Source organism: Lepidothrix coronata, unplaced genomic scaffold (genome assembly GCF_001604755.1).
Source record: "Lepidothrix coronata isolate B3197 unplaced genomic scaffold, Lepidothrix_coronata-1.0 Scaffold114, whole genome shotgun sequence".
Taxonomy (NCBI): domain Eukaryota; kingdom Metazoa; phylum Chordata; class Aves; order Passeriformes; family Pipridae; genus Lepidothrix; species Lepidothrix coronata.
The window spans coordinates 340,142-361,183 of NW_016690294.1; the positions used below are offsets into that span (position 1 = coordinate 340,142).

Sequence of the window (21,042 nt, forward strand, 5' to 3'; positions counted from 1 at the left end):
GGGGAAGCAGCTCAATAGAGTCTTTTGCCAAAGTGGGAAGAGCGAAGCAAACAGAGGCTCCAGTGCATCTGTTCGAGGGATGGAGTAGGAACAGATTTGCTGAAACATATGTGGCATGTCCTGGAGTACAGGGGTGGAGCCAGCAGCAGGTTGATCAAGCAAAGAGCAGTTGCTGTGAGCTGAAGTCACGTTACCCTGCAGGATGTTCTCAGGTTTTCCTGCAGGTCTGATTTTTGGGAGAAGGACGTATTAAACTGAGGCAGAGGAAATGTTGGGCTTAGCTGAAGGCAGAGCACTGTTCTCCAAAACCCTGGTGGTTAACAGGGAGAATATGATGCAACACTTCCCAATTAGGACTACTTAAAAACTTCTGGGTAAAGGGTGAAGCAGCAGTATTTCAGTTGTGATAACTACAGTCTGAAGCAGGCATATGTGACCATTTCTCACACATTCCCTAGAAATCATGTCTCAGTCATTCTGAGAAACTTGTTCTCTTCTAATTCTATCCCTCCAGGTGCTGGAGATTTAAGAAAAACATGCAATATTATGAAAAATATTAAAAAATTGTAGAATTGGCAGCATGGTAAGAAAAGTAAATAGATCATCAAAGACTACTATATGCAGCCATTAATCCTTCTCAGTTGGTGAGTCAGGAAAAGCCTTATGTGGTCACTAGGAGGAAGGTTTTCTACTTGTCCAGAAGTGCTGTTAAATTCACAGAATCCCAGAATATTCTGAGTTGGAAGGGACACAAGGATCATCAAGTCCAACTCGTAAGTGAAGGGCCCATACAGGGATTGAACCCACAGCCTTGGTGTTATTAGCACTCATGTTCTCACCAGCTCAGCTCATTTGTAGGTTTAAGTTCTAAGCAACTCTCACTGAATTCAAGAGAAAAAAGCAACCCGTAGTGTAGACCATGAACTTGTAAAAAGATACAAAAATATGCTTTATTATAGTCACATTTTTTTAACAAGTAAATGCATACAGAAAACACATTTTTTAAACTGTTCATAAGCTGCAGTTTGTCCACATGAAGTCTTTGGTAACCTTATTGCTGATGGCAAATACGAAAGAAATAGAAAAAAAATTTAAACCTATGGCATACCCAGCTGATTTCTGTAACATCTTAAAATTCACTTTCACACCCTCAATTTTTGGTCCTCTTCCTTCATACTCCAGAATGTATTTCAGGATGTTTCAAATGTGTTCTTAGTTTGCCATATATGCTTCATTTATGTTGTATCACTGCAATTGTATATACGTGACATAGAGATTTTAACCCAGAAAAAAAAAATTATGGGGCAGTGAGCAACCTTGGAAGAAAAGGAAAAAACCACAGAAAAAATAATAAGTGGAGAAGCTTGGTGCAAAGGAAGCAGCCTGGGTTGGAGAGAGATGATGCCAGCCTGCCTTGGAAAGCTTGCTGAAGTGCGTGAGACAGTTGGAAACAGAGTTGTAAAGGGCAAATTTAATCTCCTCCCTAAAAGAAAGCAAAATTTAACTGGATAAAGGGGAACCTCCTGTGATGCTCTATGGCTAATTTTCACAGAGAATGTTTAATTCTTTCAGATATTGCAAGACTGCATTTACCACTTTACTAAATAGAAATTGCTGCTTGGGAAAATCCGTTTATAAATGTTATTTTGGAGGGTGTTGGCGTCTTAGGCAGTCCTGAGGCTTCTTTATCCACTTATACCTGACCTGCTAAACAAGTGCATGTTTTCCTTCATTCAGTAAGCTTTAGCTGAATAAAAAAACTCTACCATTACTTAGTGGAACAATCAGATAAGAAAAGGCATGGTATTAAGATGAATGGTTAATATGTGGAAAATTATTCAAGATAGAAATATTCTGCTTGCAGTTCTATTAATTTTATCAATGCATATATAGTGCACGATTATGGTATATCAGGATTACATACACCCAGGTGCAGTAGACTGCATGGCATCTACCAAATCTCTACACTGTAAATAATTTACATTTATTGCCCAGCTGAGTCAGAATTTTCCAATCTCAGAGGAAAATAAAGTCTTGTCAGTCCATCATGTTGTCACTGCCACTGATGCCTACTAACCATTTCCACAAATGTGAAAGTCTAGATATCCTACCCCTTCTTGGGTGAGATGAGTTGATTGATTCCTGGAGCCAAGTTGCTCAGGTTGCAACTGTCTTTCTCAAACTTGATGTAGCATTTGCTCAGGGTGAGAAGAACAAAGAGAATGCTGGTATTTGTTTGTGCTTTGGGCTGATCTGGAAAGAGTAGAATATTTTATATTTTGTATCCTCCCTGCTACTAGTCTTGCTAGTAGGGAGAAAGGAGGCGTTTCTCTGCTGTGATACTCACAGTGCCTAATTAATACACCAGAGCTAAATCTTGTAAAAAAACAGAGATATGTTGGGGCGGGGGTTGATTTTGGTTTTTTGTGAGTGTTTTTATGGTGGATTTTGTTTTCTGGTTGGGTTTTGTCTGTGGGGTTTTTTTCTTGAAAAGAAAAGTGCTAAGTCCCAAATTGCCGTAACACAGGAAGCATGCAGTTATTTCTGATGAAGATTGCGTGTTAACAATTGTGTTTTGTCTGTCTGTGGGCTTGAAGTTGGTCATTCCAGTCTTTTATTCAGGAGGAATGAACACATTGTAAATTATTGCAAGGTAATGTTGGATAACTGGTCTTCAAACAGGATTAAAAGGCATCACTCGAGTCATACCAGAGAGCTGTGTCAACGTGCAGGATCCACAGAACTGGGTTGCTCCCGACTGTGCTAATCAGCAAGCAATAAATATGTGTTTAATTCACATTTCCATAGCAGGAGTTGCCCACTGCACAGCACCTGCATAGCCTGTACTTTGTAGGTAGATCCTGTTGAGGCAGTTCAGGGTGGTGATCAGTCCCACTTGCGTCACTCCCCTAATTTGTCAGTCCCATTGACAAGAAAGCTGGCTTGACTGAAAAGTTATGCACCGAGCTTGAATAAAGGGTTTGTCTATGAAACACGTGCTGCCTCTGTAATGCAGATTTCCTCTCTTAAACATTCACTTCAAAGTGTTTTGCAAACTACTGAGTGCAGCAGCAGCAGCCACAGAAATGAACTGCAGCGTTAGCCCAGCTCTGCACACAGGGATGGAGAGAACAGCCAGCCAGCACTAGGGTGGTACTGGGGTGGTGTTTTCTGCCCATGGAAAAATGAAGACCTAGGAGAGGATTGGTGGAAAGGAAGCCTTTTGTGGATACCAAGTTAAGGCATTATGCTTTTAACCTGCTGTCAGCCCAGAAATCTGCTTTCTCTGGTTTATTTGAGGTGCCACTACCTGGCAAACCAGAAATGTCTTCCTCTTATGCACACTGAAGTGAGCACTAAGCAGCACGTGTCTTTATTAGCTCTGGGGAGAAACTTTCCTGTTCTTGTATAGCAAAGGCTAGGATTTATTGCAGCATAGTGTGGAAAGAAAGTAGTCATCCATGATGTGGAGCAGGATGTTTTCTCTTTCACATGGTCTCTCCCTTTCTGCCTTGTAAACCATTAGCCCTTTCCTGCATTTTAGATGATGCATTTGCATTTTCAGTTTGTACATTTCCCTTTTCTGATTCTGTTCTTCATTGGGAGATAAGAGGGGAATAGAGATGAGAATTAAGGGGGAAAGTGGTGAGTACACCCAAAGGCACAACAGAATGGTTTGGGGAGAAGTGGTGTCTTTAGATACGTCTGTGATATCTGGATACTTGGGAACTATGTCCATGTGGATGAACTAAACATAGAAATGCCAAAATACTTATAAAGGGCCCAATTTACAAGTCATATATCATTTTTGCACTGAATAACTGATTTGTCTTTGCAGTTAACACCATTTTTGCCCGAGATAGAACAGTGAATGTAGTGTCCCTGCTTGCTAGCAGTTCAGGCTTGGGACTGTAATGTAAAGTATAATGTCAGGCAGTGCTGAGTCTAATTTATGGCTTTGGAACAGCTTGTGACACACCCGGTGTGGGACTGGGTGATGGGAGCGAAGAAACCCCCACCTTTCTTTCCATGTGCCCTAACAGCAGATTGCCAGGTCTGCAGAGCTCTGCTGCATCAAAAGTAGATTAAATCTTTACTTAAGAATCACAAGATGGTGATAGTGCTCTTAAACAGTAGCTGCTATTAAAATGTCAGCACTGCTGTCAGTCACCACCCAGTACCTGAGTTAACACAGTTTCCCCTGGTAGTGAGAAGGGAAAACAGGTTGCTACTTACAGTGAACTACTGTAAATGAGGAGCACAGATCTAATCCTTTTTGATATGGCTTATTATTCATCTGTATGCATGTTGTATTACTTCAGGGGTTGCACTGACCTCTAGATTTCATGCTCCTGGATTTCACTTCTTATGTACTGTTATGTTTTTATTCCCTGTTTTGGCAATATTGAGGCTTAGTCATACATGTCAAAGAAAATGTGAAGGTACAGATAACGTGGTGATTGTCCATTTTATGAAGACTTTAGGGCTTTGTCTGGTGAGCATTGTGCAAAATGGCAGATACTGATATCTTAACTAATTATTCAATCAAAGATTTGGCAGGCCAGTCAATGGGAACGATGTACAGTGGACTAGAATTGATCACACTTCATTTCCCATCAATTGGCAGAGCAAATGGTAGCTCAGATGATAAGTTAGGATCATTGCCAGTCATTTTTTGGGCTCTTGCCTTCCATTTTTTAAAATTTTTTTTCCTTCCAAACGAGAACCCCCAGACTATTCGATGAAAGTGGATGCCCTCTGATGTTGGTGAATAAAGCGGTGCAGAGTTTTTGTAGCCTCTGAGGGACGGTGAGACTATTTCTGGCTCCATAATTGATGCTGCTGCATAGTCCTATAATCACCTAACCTTATTGAATTGTCCCCATGTGAAGATTTGATTTCAAATTTAGTAATCATTATACATCATTTATTCTCACATAGATTACAGGTTTCATCTGTAAAGTGACAGAATTTCACCCTAGAGCTCTTTGAACGTTCGGCTCTTCACTTTTACTCTTTTTGGATATGCTTGTGACACTTCCAACTTTGGTGATTTACTGGCAATTAGTAGAGTTCCATGACAGATTTATTGTAGCCTTCCAAAGAGTGATGAATCAGATATGTGGCTACGAAGAAGTGGTTCCCTAGAACTTTTATTTAGTACAGGAACACAGGGTTAGATCCCATGAAGAGCTTTGGTGTGTAAAGCAGGACTTAACCCAATTAAAGCTCCACTCTTAAACCTACATGTAAAGTTTCAGTTTAAAAAAAAATTCTTTCCTTAGCTGCTAACTAACCTTGAAAGCACACAAATGAGCTTGCTGTTTCCTCATTTGAATTTCAAGTGAACTGGATGCCTACATTTCTTTTTCTGCATCTGCCAAAAGCTTTGCCTGATTCCCGTGTAAGGCTGCTCAAGAGCTGAAAATTAGGATTTCTTTCTCCCAAATGCCCTGCTCGGTTTGGCAGAGCCACCCCACACTCACACAGCCAGAGGTGCCGTTCCCCAGCTGGAGGGGACGATGCCATCCACCCACAGGAGTCGTGTCTTAGATCAGTCTTGGCTGGAAGGGAGCTCATACTTGGTGTGAGGTTTTTGCATTCCAGTTTCTGGGGTTGTGTTATTTTGTTCCTGTCAAAAAGGTAACATACTGATTAGCTTTCAGGATACAGAGTGATTCCTTTGGAAAAGGTGAGCATTAAAAAATAATCTAGTTGTGACAAGGCCAAATGTTTTTGCATTAACAAGCTTTCCTTTGAAAATACATTGATCTGTTCTCTTTATTTGCTTTCACAGGTGTCCGTTGCTCAATACTAATTGAAAAAAAATCTTATTTATGATGTGAAACCATCCTCATGCTCAACAAATATACATTGAACTAGAATAAACCATTTTAATAACTTATTTTTTAATTAAATGCAAATGTAGCATCCTTTGCAGTCAGTTAAAGCAAACATAACCCCCAGCATGTTAAAAAGAAGATTTTTGCTATGTTCACAATGTTACACAGTAATTTAAAAGGAAACCAGCTAAGCCTTCAGAACCTGTACCTTTCTATAGAATGGAATTGATTTCTGTTTAATTGTAATAGTGAGGCTGTACTGTGATTATTATTTTTGAGGGGTAGAAATCCTGCACTGTTGCTTTTTTCTGTGTGTGTGTGTGTTTAGGAAGCAGAACACATGACAGAAAGGGAAGGATTTGAACCACACTCCAGCTGTAATTAGGTGCTGACACATCAGTGGAGTTTGGTTGTGTTTCTTCAAATGTAGTTTCCAGGATGGAGGCTCCTCCCAGCTGTACTGTGCTGGCAGGAACTGTGGTTCCTCCTGGGAGGATGTGTTGTTTTCTCCTCGGATGTGCAAATCTGGGAAATGGGCAGGACTGACACAGTGCAGACACCACCATGCCCAAGGTGAGATTCCCACTTTGTTCACAGTGGTGTTTGGGATGTCAGGTTGCCAGCTGTCCTCAGTGGCTCTCCCTTGTGAGCAGTTTGGACACTCGTGGTCTCCCTGTGCCTGTGACTGAGTCAGGATTATGCTCTCATGCCATCTCCTGGCAGATTGTCACCGTGTTTGCCTCTCTGTGCTGTCTGTGTCCCCTCTGCCCTGCCCTGTGCTGCACAGATGTTTGTCACAGTGTGCCAGCCCTGGGAGATCAGCATGAAAGCCAGTGGGGCTGCAGGTGTCCCTGTGTGGGTACCATGGGGGCTTGGGGGTGACAGTGCAGGTCCGGGGACATTGCACAGAGCCCTGCCCAGGACACTGCGGGGTCGATGTCCCACCTGTGCAGGGTGTGTGCAGTGAGGGGGCACAGCTCAGGGTCCAGGGTGTGCCAGGAGTGTGAAGCAGCTCCCGAGACCCCCCTGATATCTGTGGTCGTGTGGGCAGAGAAAGGCTGGTGCTGCCTCACCCTGCCAGCAGGGCAGTGGGCTTTGGGTAGCTGCAGGTAGAGTCTCCTGGCACATTCTGCTGCAGGGTGAAGCAGGACAGTCCCAGGGCCATGCAGGACAGACAAGATGAACCATCTGGTCACCTCGGAGTGAAGCAGTTACACCTGAGGAGTAGCTGCTCTTTCTCTCTTTAATTCTCTGCTGAAAGACCCTCATACAAAAAGCTGTCAACATTCCAGTGTTTCTCCCCTACAAGAAGACAATCCTGTCCTCTCTCCTGACGGCTGAAATTGTGGCTCTGGGGAGGTCTGGGTTTGTAAAAACACACTGCTTAGATGGGTGGGCATTTTTTTGGGCTATTACAGCTGGAAAGATGAACTTACATGTCCAGTGCAGAAAAACTACTCTAGAATGTGGCTGTTGCTCTGAAGAAACTGTTTGACAGAAGTTCATTCACATGAAAGAAGAATCCTGGGCTGCAGCCAGGCGTGGTACAGAGCCCTGAAAAGCAAACACTGCTTATACAACTTGAAACTTCCTGCTGACAGGTTATCAGTTAGATGTCAGGGCATTCAGTAATGGTGATCTGAAACAATGAAAGATTGAGAGATACTTTGAAAAAGTATCCACAGGATAGCACTTCGTGGTCATCCTGCCATGTTCTCCTTTTCATTCTTCCAGGACCATCACCCATCTTATCATAGCATTTGGGGCTGAATTTTATGTGCATTCAGTGTCACTAAAGACAGCAATGCCATGTCCTCCACCTGTTTTCTTTTCTTTTTGTTCCTGCCTTGTTTTGACTTCTCTTTTCCTCCTGTTCTGATTATGAAGTGGATCCCGAGAGTGATCCAATGAAATACCCTCCGACCCCCAACCCAAGAAGTGAGCAGAAGTTGTTTAATGTCTCTGCCAGGTAAATGCACTTCAAATGACACACACATCACATCCAAGGAGTACAACTTGGGACTAATAATGTAAAATAAAAAGCAGATAAAGTGTATAAAGCACTCAGAAATCCCCTGTGACTCTTGGACTCCACATTTCACCCCTTTGCAGGAAGGTTTTATTTCTGCTGCTGCTCACTAAAAATGATCCCCTTTTTCCTGATTTCTGTAGTATCTGTCTTAAACTTACGTCTTGCATTTTCTCTGTGGCACACCCTTCTACACTTCAGATGCCTTGACCAAATGCATTGGGTAGCTCTGAATTTAAGTTGTATCATTTCCTCATTTAAGTTATACCATTTCCACAGCTACAGCTAAGCTACATCTTTGAGCAAGGAATGTTACTGAAGAGTGTTAACCAAATGCCTGGGAATGATGCTTCCCTCAAATCAAGGGATGGTGCAGCATAAATAAAAGTATTTGTGTGCCCCAGCACAAGAGATGGCACAGTTCTGAATGCCTGGGAAATACATAGATATGGACACAGACTTAACTACTTCTAGCAAGGTCAGCCTCCTCTCCCCCTGTAATTAGCTGACTTGCTATCAGCTCTTTCCTGGCTCAGTTTTTTCAGGACTCTTCTCGTTTGCCCTGCAGCTCAGGGTGCATTCCTCCGAGGCAGACCTTTGTTTCTCTCCCAGGCAGCCTTATTCAGTGGTTCCCTCTGAGATTCCTGTTAACCTCATCCTTTTCAGCCACAGAGAAGATAGTTTTGACATTCTGCTGTAAATTGAAGAACACCTCTTTGGAGAAGCAATGCCACGTTGGCAGACAGGAGTGCCAGCTCTTGTACTTGATTGTCTAATTAACCCTCGGTGGTAGGTTCATTTCAGGGCTAAATGTTTCCATCTACAAAGTGTTTAATTTCATATTAACCTGTACACTGACAAATAGGCACAATACAAACATCCTGATGGATAGATGTGTTTGGTTTTGTCTCTTGATCAGGCTGTGATAACAGTGAATGATGGCAGAGATGTATTTGGAATGCTAGAGACCCTTTAAAAAAAACCCCAAACACTGAAAGAGCTGACCCCTGAATTAAAAGGTTTATTTTTCAAATGTAGTTGTGGTCCAAAGTCGGTTAAAATTATAGCAATACATAGTAGCAGATATAGATACAGATTTTTAAGCATGTCTTCAAAATGTTTTCATCTGGTTTTGTCTGAAACTGAATAGACAAAACACCCTCTCTTTTCTACATCTGTGCATGGGAGAAATTCACAGTGAGTTTCTGCACCCTGTAGCTATTAAATTACATGGATGTTTTGACCACTTTTGCTGCCAGTGCCTGTTTGCAGCATCTGTCTTTGGGGCCAGTGATTATGGAGGCTACCTTGGGATCCTGCTGTGGAGCTGGTACAACTTTATGTATTACTGAATCTGATATATCCTCAGAAAAACATTTTTAACTCAGATGCAGTATCTTCTGGGGGGAGAAAGAAAAAGGTTTTAAATGTGCTTTTGTTCTCCAGTTTCTGGTGTGCTGTTAACTCAGAGGGACAGAAGCAAGACCATATAGAACAGCCTGGGTTAAATAAAATAAGTTGATGAAGATTACATGGAGCTAGCCACGTGAAAATCAAAACACTGTGAAGCTGAACATTTTTGACAGATTACGAAGCAAAGACATTTAAACAAAATTTTTGAACAAAGACCTTTCAAAAGAATAAGGAGCGTTATTTTTTACTTCACTCTTAATTTGACAAGGTAGAGAAATACAAGACAAAATATATTTTAGAGTTTAATCTGGCCTGTTCTAGGGGCTCTGCATGCTGTGTTATGTTAAAACTGGATGCCACTGGAAAGGCTTGCTCTGTCCTAGCAATGCCCATCCCCTTATTGCCTTGCAGTGATAATTGTAGTGAGAGTTTAGATGCATTTGTATGAAACAAATAGTGTGAAAGAAAGAAAAAAGTGCTTGAATTTGAGAACTTAGGCACAGACTTTAAGGATCAGTGATGCTTGGCTTTAAAGCTGGGTTAGATTAAAAAAGGGACCCTGTGAAACTTGAAGCTCAAAAAAAAAATCCTTCATGGCTGTGACAGGTGCAGAAAGAGCATCTGAGGGCATATCTTCATGAAGCATTTCAACTGGAAAGAATTGCCCAAACATACCAAAGGAAAGGAGAGAAGCTGATGTGAAAACTGAAGCAAAAATTTGAACTGCCCAATACCTTTCTTGTAGCCCGTTGAAATAATTCCTGGTTTTCTGACACTTCAGTGATAACAATTTGCATAGTTAAGACACCATGCCTATGGCTTTATTGCATTTTAGTGCAAGCACTTCAGCTACAGAACAAAAGTAAAGCAGTTTGATATAATATGGATGTCTATTTGCACTCCTTTTAAGATAAACATTAGGCAATAACCATTTCTTTAGAGCCTGTATATTGTTCATACGATTCTCTCTCTTGTATAAGAGCTCATGTTCATCAACGTGATACATTCTTGCCTGACTTTCCAGTTCTGTCTTTCATTGAGGATATTCTTTTCTTTCTCTGATTGCTTTTTCTTCTTAGACCATTACTCTAGTTGATAGCTTCGGGTTATCATTGTATCCTATCTCCCTCTCCAATAAGCCTGTGATTGATACTAATCTTCCTCCTGGGACACATTTATAGGATGCAGGATGGAAACTACTCTCTAAATCTTAGCTTTAGATGTGCTGACAATTTGCAAGGTTGCACCTTATATTCACTTCAGGTGGCTTAGGGGAAAACATCAGCTCCTGCTAATCATGCTTCCAAAATAAGAAGTGCACCCCATGTACCAGAGTTACTTCGTTGTTCGGTCTCCTGTGCTGCTGCCGCCTGAATTTTATGTAACTGGAAAGGGCTCAGTTTCTATAGGTGGTCAATGTCCCGTAACCAAACTCATGCCTTTTCTTTTCAGTGAGAGAAGCCATATTTTAATTAATCTAATGGAAGCTCTGACTAGCAGGCAGTCCCCTGAAAAAGAGTTAATGTGCCAGAAAACACTTCACACAAGCAGAAGACTCTTCATTGACTAATGTGCTTAACGGTACTTTTTCTAAGAAAATCATCCCAGTGAAAGCTTTATGGAGTGCATTTGTTTTGCTATTTGTCTCTTTATAATAGAGCCTCATGTTCTGAAATTTAATTAGATATGTCCAAAGACCTTTCGAAAATAGGATTATTATATTTTTTTACTACAGGTTTTGCAGATGGCCATTGGTACAGTGTCATGGCAAAAAGAATATTGCATTCCTTGGGGGAATAAAACACAAGGTGCTGTGATCCCTGGGGTGATGAATGTGCTTGCTGAAGTTTGGCTGTTTCACTGTCTTATCAAATATCTGAAGGCAGAGTCCAGTTATGTAATTAACTCAGAAGACTCAATGGGAAATGAAGATGCTAATGTTTCTGCAGCATTTGCATATTCAAGCTCCACTGCCCCAAGAAACAAAGAGAAGTAATAAGAAATTCATTTGTTTTATCTTTTATCTTTTTAAACAGACACGCATTTATCTTTATGAACAGACTTGCCAGACCCTTTTTGAATTGCAAAGTTTTTGCTGCAAATGCTTGTTATTTGGATTTGCATAAGGATTAACAATGTTGGGCAAGTGGTATCTCCTAACCCTTTCTGTTTACTTGTGTGATATCAGTCACTGGAATATAGTTTTCGAGGCAGTCAGTGCTTTTAGTTCAGTGGATAATGCAGTTTGTTTTCATGGCAAATTCTCTAACGTTCCAAAAGTCTAGTTCAACAATAATTATAAATGTATTTGCTCAGAGGATTTTTTTTCTCCCTCTTTGCCAGCTCTCTGTACCTGCATAAGGTGCTCTTATCTAACATAAGGGTTAAAGAATCAAAATTTATTAAACATGGGAAGGGAAATCTGAGCTGGCATGCAGAGTGTAGAAATTAAGCTACACTCCCTATATAAACATACACGTGAAAATGTCATGGTCAGAGCAAAACAGTCTCTGAGATCAGAACATGGCACCTTAAAATCAAAGCTCCCAGAGGCTTTAAAAGGGCACTTACCCCAGCAAGTTGAAGTTCAAAACTCTCTTTACGCTTCAGGTGTTTCAGCCTTGGTTTTTTGCTCCAGCTTTTTATACACAGAAGTGTTACCTACAATTCCAATATGCATCTGAATGATTTTTACTGTTCAGAGAAGACTGGTTTGATAACATCATTTCATAAATGGGAGTTGAAAAATAGCAAACTCTTTGTGATTGTATGTGGTTTTTTTTTTCATTTTTGATTTATTTTGTATTATTATGAAAGCACTGTTCCACCATCAATATATTACAAAGCAAAAATAATCAAGGAACTTGCATTATTTTCACAAGAACGTGTCTCCCAGAGTCCTTGTATTTTGGGAATCACTTCTGAAGTGCAGAGCTGTACTTCACTAATGAGACAGCTTGAGCTGCATTGACTTATAGAACAGAAGTTGCTTGGCAAATGTGAAGCTTCAGGGTTTCTATCCTACCTTAAGGTGGCTGTTGGGAATTTCTCAGAGGAAAGTAGATTTGGCCTTACAATTTTTATTCTTTTAGGGGAAAATATTAAGGAAGGAGGCACACCAGTAGAAACAATATATGCAGCTTGCACACAAGAGATGGACGTAGTGGCACGAGAAGCTTTCCACCTGGAGCAGTGCTGGTGACACACAGGGACCCACAAGAGCTGTTTGTGCTGTGCCAGCAACAGGCTGGAGCTCCTGTAGGGGTTGGGGTGGCTGGTGGGATAGGGGGATTGTCCTCGAAGCTGCTGGGAGAGGAGCACTGGGAAGGAGCAGCCAGCCCAGGGGAGCAGTGGTCCCAAGCCAGCAGCTGTGAGGAACCTCAGAGCTGCTCAAAGCTACCAGAAAGTAAAAGAGCTGAAGCTGCCAGGACAAAATACTGTATTACTGGCCAAGACTTAATTATTTAGTGTTGTTGCTGGTGGCTGCTGACCCAGCAATCAAGAACAGGCCATAAGTAATAAATTGCATTGAACGTGGGGTGAACTGGGAGTTCATTAACATCATGTGTGAGATGTTGATTCAGTTCCTTGCACAAGGCAAGGAATGTAAAAAGCAAATACTGGGGTAACATACAGTGAGTGTCTCAAGCTGTTGTGCTCAGGCCAGGCACAATGGGCACCAGGGAGGGGAGCCATGAAACTCTTGCCCACCACCTGCTTTGTAACGAAAAGAGAAAAGCTAGGCTGCTCTCGAGTAAGGTTGCTTCTCCTGAACCACTAAGACTGTCTCTTACAGCGTTTATGTGTCCTTTTCCAACCATTAATATAGCTCTATAGTGAATTAATTCAGTTGAAAACAGAAACAGATTTGCTTTCCTGGTTTTACTGTCTCACTTTGGGAGCTCTTGCAGGAGAGGCTGTTAGTTCAGGTAGTTGATGCAGAGAGGAGCTGCCCCACAGCTTTTCATCCCAGCTCAGACAAAAGGCAGGTGTGCTGGTGCTGGCTCACAACGTGCTGCAGAGGTGTTGCAGTGCAAGAGAAACATTTCGCACTTTCAGTCTCAAACGCTCAGTTAAAGGTCATCCATCCAAAACTTGGGTGTTCTTTAACCTTTCCTGGTCTCTCTTGCTCTCTCCCAATACACTTCAAAGTCATCTATAATATTTCCAGATGTATCTGTGAGGAGTGCTCATGTTCTTGAGCTGACAGGTGGTCTCTTTCTGCTGAACTCAGTAATGAGCTGTTCCTCTCTCCAGGTCTTTTTTTCTTGTTTTAGTTTGGGTTTTTGGGTTTGGGGGGTTTTTTTTTGCTTGTTTGGTTTGATTTGGTTGTTGTTGTTGTTGGAGAGATCATCATTGCCAAGATAAAATACTCTATTTTTTATTTATAGAAAGGAAACTTTTATACTACTGGTAATGGGGTGATCTGAACCCAGGGGTCTTGAAAGTAGGTTATTAAATAGTATAGGAAAAAGCGGGTTTTCCAGTGTTCCTGGTTTTACTGGAGAGAATTGTCTTTTTTTCTAAATCTTCTAAATCAAAAGACTTCTATAAGGAAAAAAAAAAATTATCATTTGATTTCATCACAAAGAAAATAATTATATCTGAGAGCAACATGTTTTGAATCAGGAATAACATTTTCCCATTGATCCTTTTCAAGCACTTGAGCACTAAAGTGTCTGAAAATAACATTTTTCTATCATTGGGCAACATAGATTTTAAAGTCAATAACAGTGCAAATTGCCTCAAATTGGAAAATACAGAAACAACTATGGCATTGTTTTTTGGTTTTGTTTGTGTGTTTGTGGATTTTAACCAAATCAGGCATATGTGAAAGAGCAGCAGCACTTCCTGGGCTATAATCCATGGAAGTGGAAGTTGCCAGGAGTCAGCTTGGCCTGTGGCACTTGTAGCAGGGCAGGGTTGCACTGGTTTGTTGTGGCCACTAAGGTGCTGTTATGGGGTTTATCCATAACAATATTCACCTGTTCCTTTATTCCCTTGGGATAGCCCTTCTATCTTGGAAAAGCACCCTCTGATTTTCCCCATCTCCTGGGGCTCTTGCACTGTGAGCTCTCTCCATATGAGTCTGGAGGTGACTGGAACTGAGAGGTGATTTGGGCAACTGTTTTGGCCAATACTTGGCTCCTTCCCTGTCTGAGTGCCCTGACTTGTGTTGCAGAAGTAGCTCTGCTGTGTCACACAGGGTGCTGTACCTGTGGTTCAGGTACCCACACTTCAAGGTACTTCATACAGGTACTGTATTAATACAGTTGCTATAAAACTCACCTACCTCTCACCCTGTCCCTTCTCTGGGCATTTTGAAGCCAGGCTCCTGAAATAAAACTCGTGTATGTCGTGGGTTTGCGCTTTTTTTTTTCCTGTTTGCTTTTTTTCCAAAATATCACTGTAATAATTACTGTAACAGAGCGCTTTCTGTGGAGTTAATGTTCTTTTGGCTTAATGGCCCCTGGTTATTCTCAGGCCATCAACTTTTCCCAGCTGGTCATCAATCCCAGAGAACTGCCTTGTGCCTCCATTATTATTGCTTAAATACATGACATTCCTGGTGCCTCCCAGTGCTGTGGGTATTACAGCCTATAGCTTTTTTCCCCCCCTTGTTTTCAATATTGTCAAAGCATTATAAACAGCTGGTGTGAGAATGTCGTGGCTGTTGGCTGTGAATTCCTCTGACAGTTTTGAGGTGTGAGTTTTGTAGCCTCCAAGTGAAAGAATCTGAGCGAGGTGACTGAAAATGAGTTGCCTGGAGCAGCTGCAGGGGCTCAGCCCCCATGCATCATTCAAGAAGGAGCCAGGCAATACCTGAATGTCTCATCTAAAAGGCTGTTCACCAGTAGGAACATTTTTCAAACATGATCTGGGACAGATGTTCTGGGAGGTGTTAATGTTTATTCTGTAGCCTCAGCCCTCCTCCCCAAGTTTCCCCAGCTCAGCTGATGGTTGCCCTTGTTTCCCAACAGTTGATGGATTCTATGGCAGGCTTTTTTAAAAGAAACAGGGATGTTGTAGCTCAATAGGCCAGAAACCAGCAGAGATTGTATGGGTGAAAATGCCTTGCTGTGTGGATATTCAAACCTGTGTGAGTTAACATTGGTGCTGACTCCATTTCCTTTAACCTCATTAGCACTTCATCTTGCTTTCCCAAGCATGCTGGTGGAGCAGCTAGTTCACCTTAGAGCCTTTTGCTGGGTAATTCATCAAAGTGGCAGGTGAAAGCTTAAAGAAAAATGTATGTAAATACTGCATTAGGAACCTTGGCTCACAAAGGCATGAACACTTCTACCCATATCATTAGCTCTGGATTATAGTCCTTAGATGTGAAAGAAAAGGGACTTTGCTGATTGGGGGAGATGGAGATACAAGACTTGCTGGTTGTATCATTGCACAGATTGTATAGTTTCATTATTTTCTCTTCAATTAAAAAGCAGTCTTCTCACTGAAAAAAAAATCTCAGACTGCAATAGTAACCACTTATTACTTTCAAAATTAAACATAAGTTACAACAGTAAAACACTCCCATCAAATTCTAGGGGCCAAAGCATTTTCAAACAGGGGATTGAGATGATGTCAAACCTAGGTTATGTGTCCTTTTCAGCTTTAGAGCTTTAAGCTGAGCCTCCCTGCAGACTGATTTAGTCACTTGATACATGCGGTTGATAGGAAGGGTGATTATATGCCACCAGAACTTCTCGTTGCTAATAAACCTCCCAGGTTTACACCTGGAGACATGCTGGGTGCATTTGTGGTGTTGTGAACAATGAGATCCCATGAAGAGCCACAGGGTTTGGCCTCGAGGTGCTGAGGGTGCAAGATGGGTTTATGTTGCTCACACTCCTCAGAGCCAGTGGATCCTGTCACCTCTTCAGCACACCAGAGGATCAGACCAGTGCAGGGGACCACTTGCTGGCAGCAAGTGGTGTGTCTGAATTAAACAAGCCTGTTACTCACCAGGAAGGTATTGGAATGCCATCCTTCAGGGTTAAGGATGAAAAGAAAAATCTGATGGACACCCGTAGGGAAGATCAGTAGATCAAAATGACTGAGCAACCACAGTTCAGTTTCTGTGCTGGTTTTGGTTTTGGGTTTTTTTGTGGTGGGTTTTTTTTTTTGTTTATTTGTTTTCAGGAGGTGGTGGGTGGTTTTATGTGGTGTTTGTTTTTTGTTGTTGTTTTTCAGAGAAACTGTAAGATACACACCAAGTGCAAGATACTATTTCATGGAGGGCCACCAAGGCACACCTTCAGTCAGTCTTTATTTACCTCACAGTTCATTGTATTCTTGTTAGAAAGTAGCACTTTGGGGATATTGTTAACCTTTGCTCCTTTTTAGTTCTCTTGCTGAGCAGTAGGTAGTGACATACTCCTCTAATTGATACCTGTATAGGTGGCATACTCCAGTAATATGATTTATCATGCATTTTCATTTTCATGAAAGCTTGTTTTACTGTCCTTCTTCCATTAGGTCAGCACTCACTGAGCAGGCACCTCCTGTTCCATTTTACTGTGTAACTTTTGAACATGACCTGACAAGCTACAAAAAGTTCAGTGCACTAACTCACTGTCATGCCAAATACACACAGACATTAATGACCACCTCTGAGCGTTGAACCATAAAGGAGGTACAAGAGCACTGCAGTGGTTATGGGACCAACCTGCAAATACCATGCAAGGACTGGGCCAAAGTATAGTGTGCTACTTCCCTTAGCACAATGTCCTGACCCCAGGGTTGAAAAGCTACTCGCACGTGAACTTAGGAGGACTTAGGGTTTATTATTTCCTGAAAAAAAGTGGAAGAGGAAGAATAAAAAATACTCCAATTGTAGCTTGTTTATGGCAGGTGGAAGAAGTGCAGTCCTAAGCAGCTGGGAGCAGTATAGAAGCTGTTGTCATTTCTGTGTAGACAGTGGAAAGGAGGATTTACACAATGGGCTCAACTCCACAGAGGAATGTTAAAGGCTAATACACCTATACCACATTTTCCCCATCTACAAAACATCCAGGTAACGCGTCCCCAGCTAGTTGGGAAGACTGCTGGGAGTGATTTATGTAAATTCCCTTGCGACTTTTGCTGTAAAATGTGCCATTTCTGCATAAAATACAGTAATGCAGTGAAAAGGAAGATGTCTGCAGCTAATCCTGAGCTCCGTGTGTCTCTGCAGCCGTTAAAGATGCACTGCAAGAGCTGTGCCTTGGTGACCAGCTCCGGGCACCTCCTGGGCGGCAAACAGGGCGACAGGATCGACGAGGCCGAGTGCGTGATCCGGATGAACGACGCGCCCACCCGGGGCTATGGAAGAGACGTTGGGAACAAAACGAGCCTGCGGGTCATCGCCCACTCCAGCATCCAGAGGATCCTGCGGAACCGCCACGAACTCTTGAACATGAGCCACGGCGCCGTGTTCATCTTCTGGGGGCCAAGCAGCTACATGCGCAGGGACGGCAAGGGCCTGGTGTACAACAACCTGCAGCTGATGAACCAGATACTGCCACGGTTAAAAGTGTACATGATTTCTCGCCACAAGATGCTCCAGTTTGATGACCTGTTCAAACGGGAAACCGGGAAGGACAGGTGAGAACTTACCGTGGGTGCGGCCGGGGGGTGTTACACAGGAGGAAAGTAATGTGGTTTATATTATACAGCCATTTCAGAGCTGCTCAGTGGGACAATCACACCCATTAAATCCTCTGCCTCGTGAGTCGTAATGTGGTATGACACGTCAAATAGGATCACTGGTAACATAAGTAAAAAACAGGCATCAAAATGATTTGTATGGAGTATTATTGCCTCACCAACTCAGAATACCAGAATCTGGATGTACTGTTTATACAGCCAAGGAGGCAGGAGCTGTTTAAATCTCACTTTGGGGTAATATACCTTAAAGTTTTTTCACTGATTCTGAAAAATTAAAATGGATAGGTTATGTTTTCTTATAGAGGAAATGCCACCATTCAATGAATTATAATAGCTGTTTATTGAATTTAAGCATTCTCGGAACATTGCAGCTGTAAAGCTTCTTGTAAAACAAATAAACATTAGTCATACATTAGGTGCTTCAGAACAGTTCATCTTATATTTGCAACTGGAAAATGGAAAGTTATTGTGATAGTTACATCTTTATGAGACTGTTTATGAGACTTGTAGGCTGATCTTCAAATCAAATTTTTAGTAAGTGACCCAGTGCAGGACTTGAGTATTTTCACATACAATGTTTGAAAATGGGCATTCAAACCAAACACTTCCCAACAAGAAAGACATTTATTTTTAATGAACTTCTATTTTTTTACTTATTAAATATGCTGCTGTAAAAATGGAAAACAGGGTCCTCACTTAGGTACAAATGAAGTGGGAAGTATATTGTGCAGTAACTCATGGTGAGGTTTTCTAGCTTACAAATACAATACACAGACACCAGAGCTTGAAACAGGGCTCAATCCTCTTGTGGACAGGGAAGACTCAAGAGCATGGGATTAATTTTCTGGGCTACACAAGAAAGGCAGAACCAATGGTAGAGGAAACTGTTGTATCATTTGCTTGGTGTTTGCTGCCTTAGTCACACCCCACATGGTTTGCTTCCAAGCTCTGCTCAGTTACAGTGGATCAAAGGATGGATCTGAGTTTGTGATTGACTTGCCCTCACACTGGAGCACAGAGCAACTTAGTTTCTTACCAGTCAAGGTCCTTTTCTCTTCATCCTCAAATTGGTGTGTTCGGGTCTCTGTCAGAAGAAAAAGGAAGAGACAGGGGAGGTATCCTGCCAGTTGTGATGTGTTTCAGTCTTTTCCAGAGTACAGTGAAGTGAGAAGGTGAATTAAGCATTTGAGCCCTTCAAGAAAAGTGTAGAGGGTTATCATTATGCTCAGTATTTACAAAGGCATGAAAGCCAGCAAAGCTGTAATTGCATTGTAACACAGGGAACCCTCCTTTCCTGGACTGGGCTTTCAGTGCAGGATCTGGAGCAGTCCCCATTTCTGGGGAACAGTTCACCTCCTCTGCTTCAGCCTGGCCAGTTCTGCCACAGGGAGCCAGGGTCCCATTCCCTCCCTGGCACTGCCAGGCTCCTGTTCTTATTCTGACACATGCTGTGCCATTTCAGGCAAGCTGCTTTTTCTGGTTCTGCATCAGCCATCCAGAGCCAGAGGCCTGTAGTGAATGTGTGATCAAAGCATTTCTTTTTCTGCATGGGCACCAGACTTGGCTCCTGAAGTATTCTGGGGGCATTTGAGCCATTAATGACATTGTAACAAGTTCATACTGGACTCAGTCATGGGCACCCTGAATTCCCAGTGTGAGTCAAGGGCACTCAGATGCCAGCAAAATTCAGCCTCGAGAACAGGCCCTGTTGATTTTAATAAACTGCAGGATCTGCTGTGTGTGTGAAGCACTCCTTTGGAGGGCACAGACAGCATACTTGAAGGACTGAGAAGATTAAAAAGGGAGATGAAAATAAATGAATAAGCAGCAGAGAAGAGAGGGAAGATGAAGAGAAACACGGATAGGAAGAAATTCGTAAGGGGAGAAAATTTACGTGGCTGTGGGGGCAGGAGCAGAACATTGCATAGCTCAGAATGCTGCTCTTCCCTGGAAGGTTTCTGCTGAGCCCTTGGCATTAGTGCCTACAAAAAACAAAGGAGGGAGAGAAAAGCATGATTGCAAGGTTGCAATAATCAGACTATTCATTTCTGTCTTGAAAATGATGAGAAAAAAGGTAATTGGATGTATTGTGCTTTTCAGAAAAAAGCTGATTTTGAAATGGAGAGAGACCTTCAGAAAACATTGCCAGTTAAACAGTGTGGTGAAAGACAAAGGCTGCAGAGTGATATACTTGGCATTATAAAGTAACTATACTTGAAAATAACTTTATAATTGAATAAGGGTACATTAAGAAAATATGATTCAGAACCAATATTACAGTAATTAGATAAAAGAAGCATAAATGAAATAACTGCAGGAAGAGTATTTCCATAGAGATTATAAATGAGATTTTGGTGGAGCAGAAAGGCCTTTAATTGTAATTTAGTGTGCACTACAGAATTATCAGCGCTGTGTGTTAGTTCATCATATAAAAGAATATCTGATAATTTCCCCTAATAAGCACATGACAGTGTTTCATATTCTTTCATTACAGCTGATTAGGTATAAAAGCAGTATTCTTTTGTTGGACTCTTGCTCAGATCTTTTATGAAAAGACAAGACACTATAACCCCATTTCTGTGTTGCTGTCCTACGGACATGGTATTTAAAGAGGCCAAAGTGGTACTTGAATAAATTTTTTAATCTTTATTTGATTGTTTAGCTTTTAAGCTGGTTTATTTATATTCAGTTATTCTCCTATTTGTTGAAAACACTAAATTACAGTGTAAGTAAATGTGTGTAAGCAAAAAGAAAACTAACCCAAGAGACAGCCTGGCTGGGTTGCCTGACCTGTGCAAAGCCTTTGGTCATGATCCAGCTACAATTGCTCCCTGGGTTTTGGAATGTAAGGTGTTAGGCACCTGGAACAGTGGCCTTGTGCAAGCTCCAGAGTACTTTTAGCCTGAACATGTTCCTGAATTACCTAGTGATTCATAGCTCAGAAACTCCCGGGTGGCAGAGAAGCAAGTTTTGTAAGCTTTTCCCTACTTGTTCCCTTTCCTAATAATTTTGAGCTGAAAATTCTTATTTACTGTTTTATATTGTTGCAGTGCCTGAAGGTCTCTGCTGAGCTTCTGACCCAGCTATGACATTGTGACAAACTGC

The 21,042-nt window shown here is 41.8% G+C and overlaps 1 protein-coding gene across 2 annotated transcripts in view; it reads left to right on the forward strand.

Moving 5' to 3' along the window:
* ST6GALNAC5 (ST6 N-acetylgalactosaminide alpha-2,6-sialyltransferase 5) overlaps positions 1-21,042 on the forward strand; it is a 72,265-nt gene that overhangs the window by 39,536 nt on the left and 11,687 nt on the right. The window contains exon 3 of one of the 2 annotated variants that reach the window (XM_017824901.1): positions 17,465-17,874. In XM_017824901.1, the coding sequence (XP_017680390.1) occupies positions 17,465-17,874 (410 nt within the window). Of the gene's footprint in view, positions 1-17,156; positions 17,875-21,042 lie in introns of those variants that run through there. The other variant, XM_017824902.1, reaches the window with a different exon arrangement.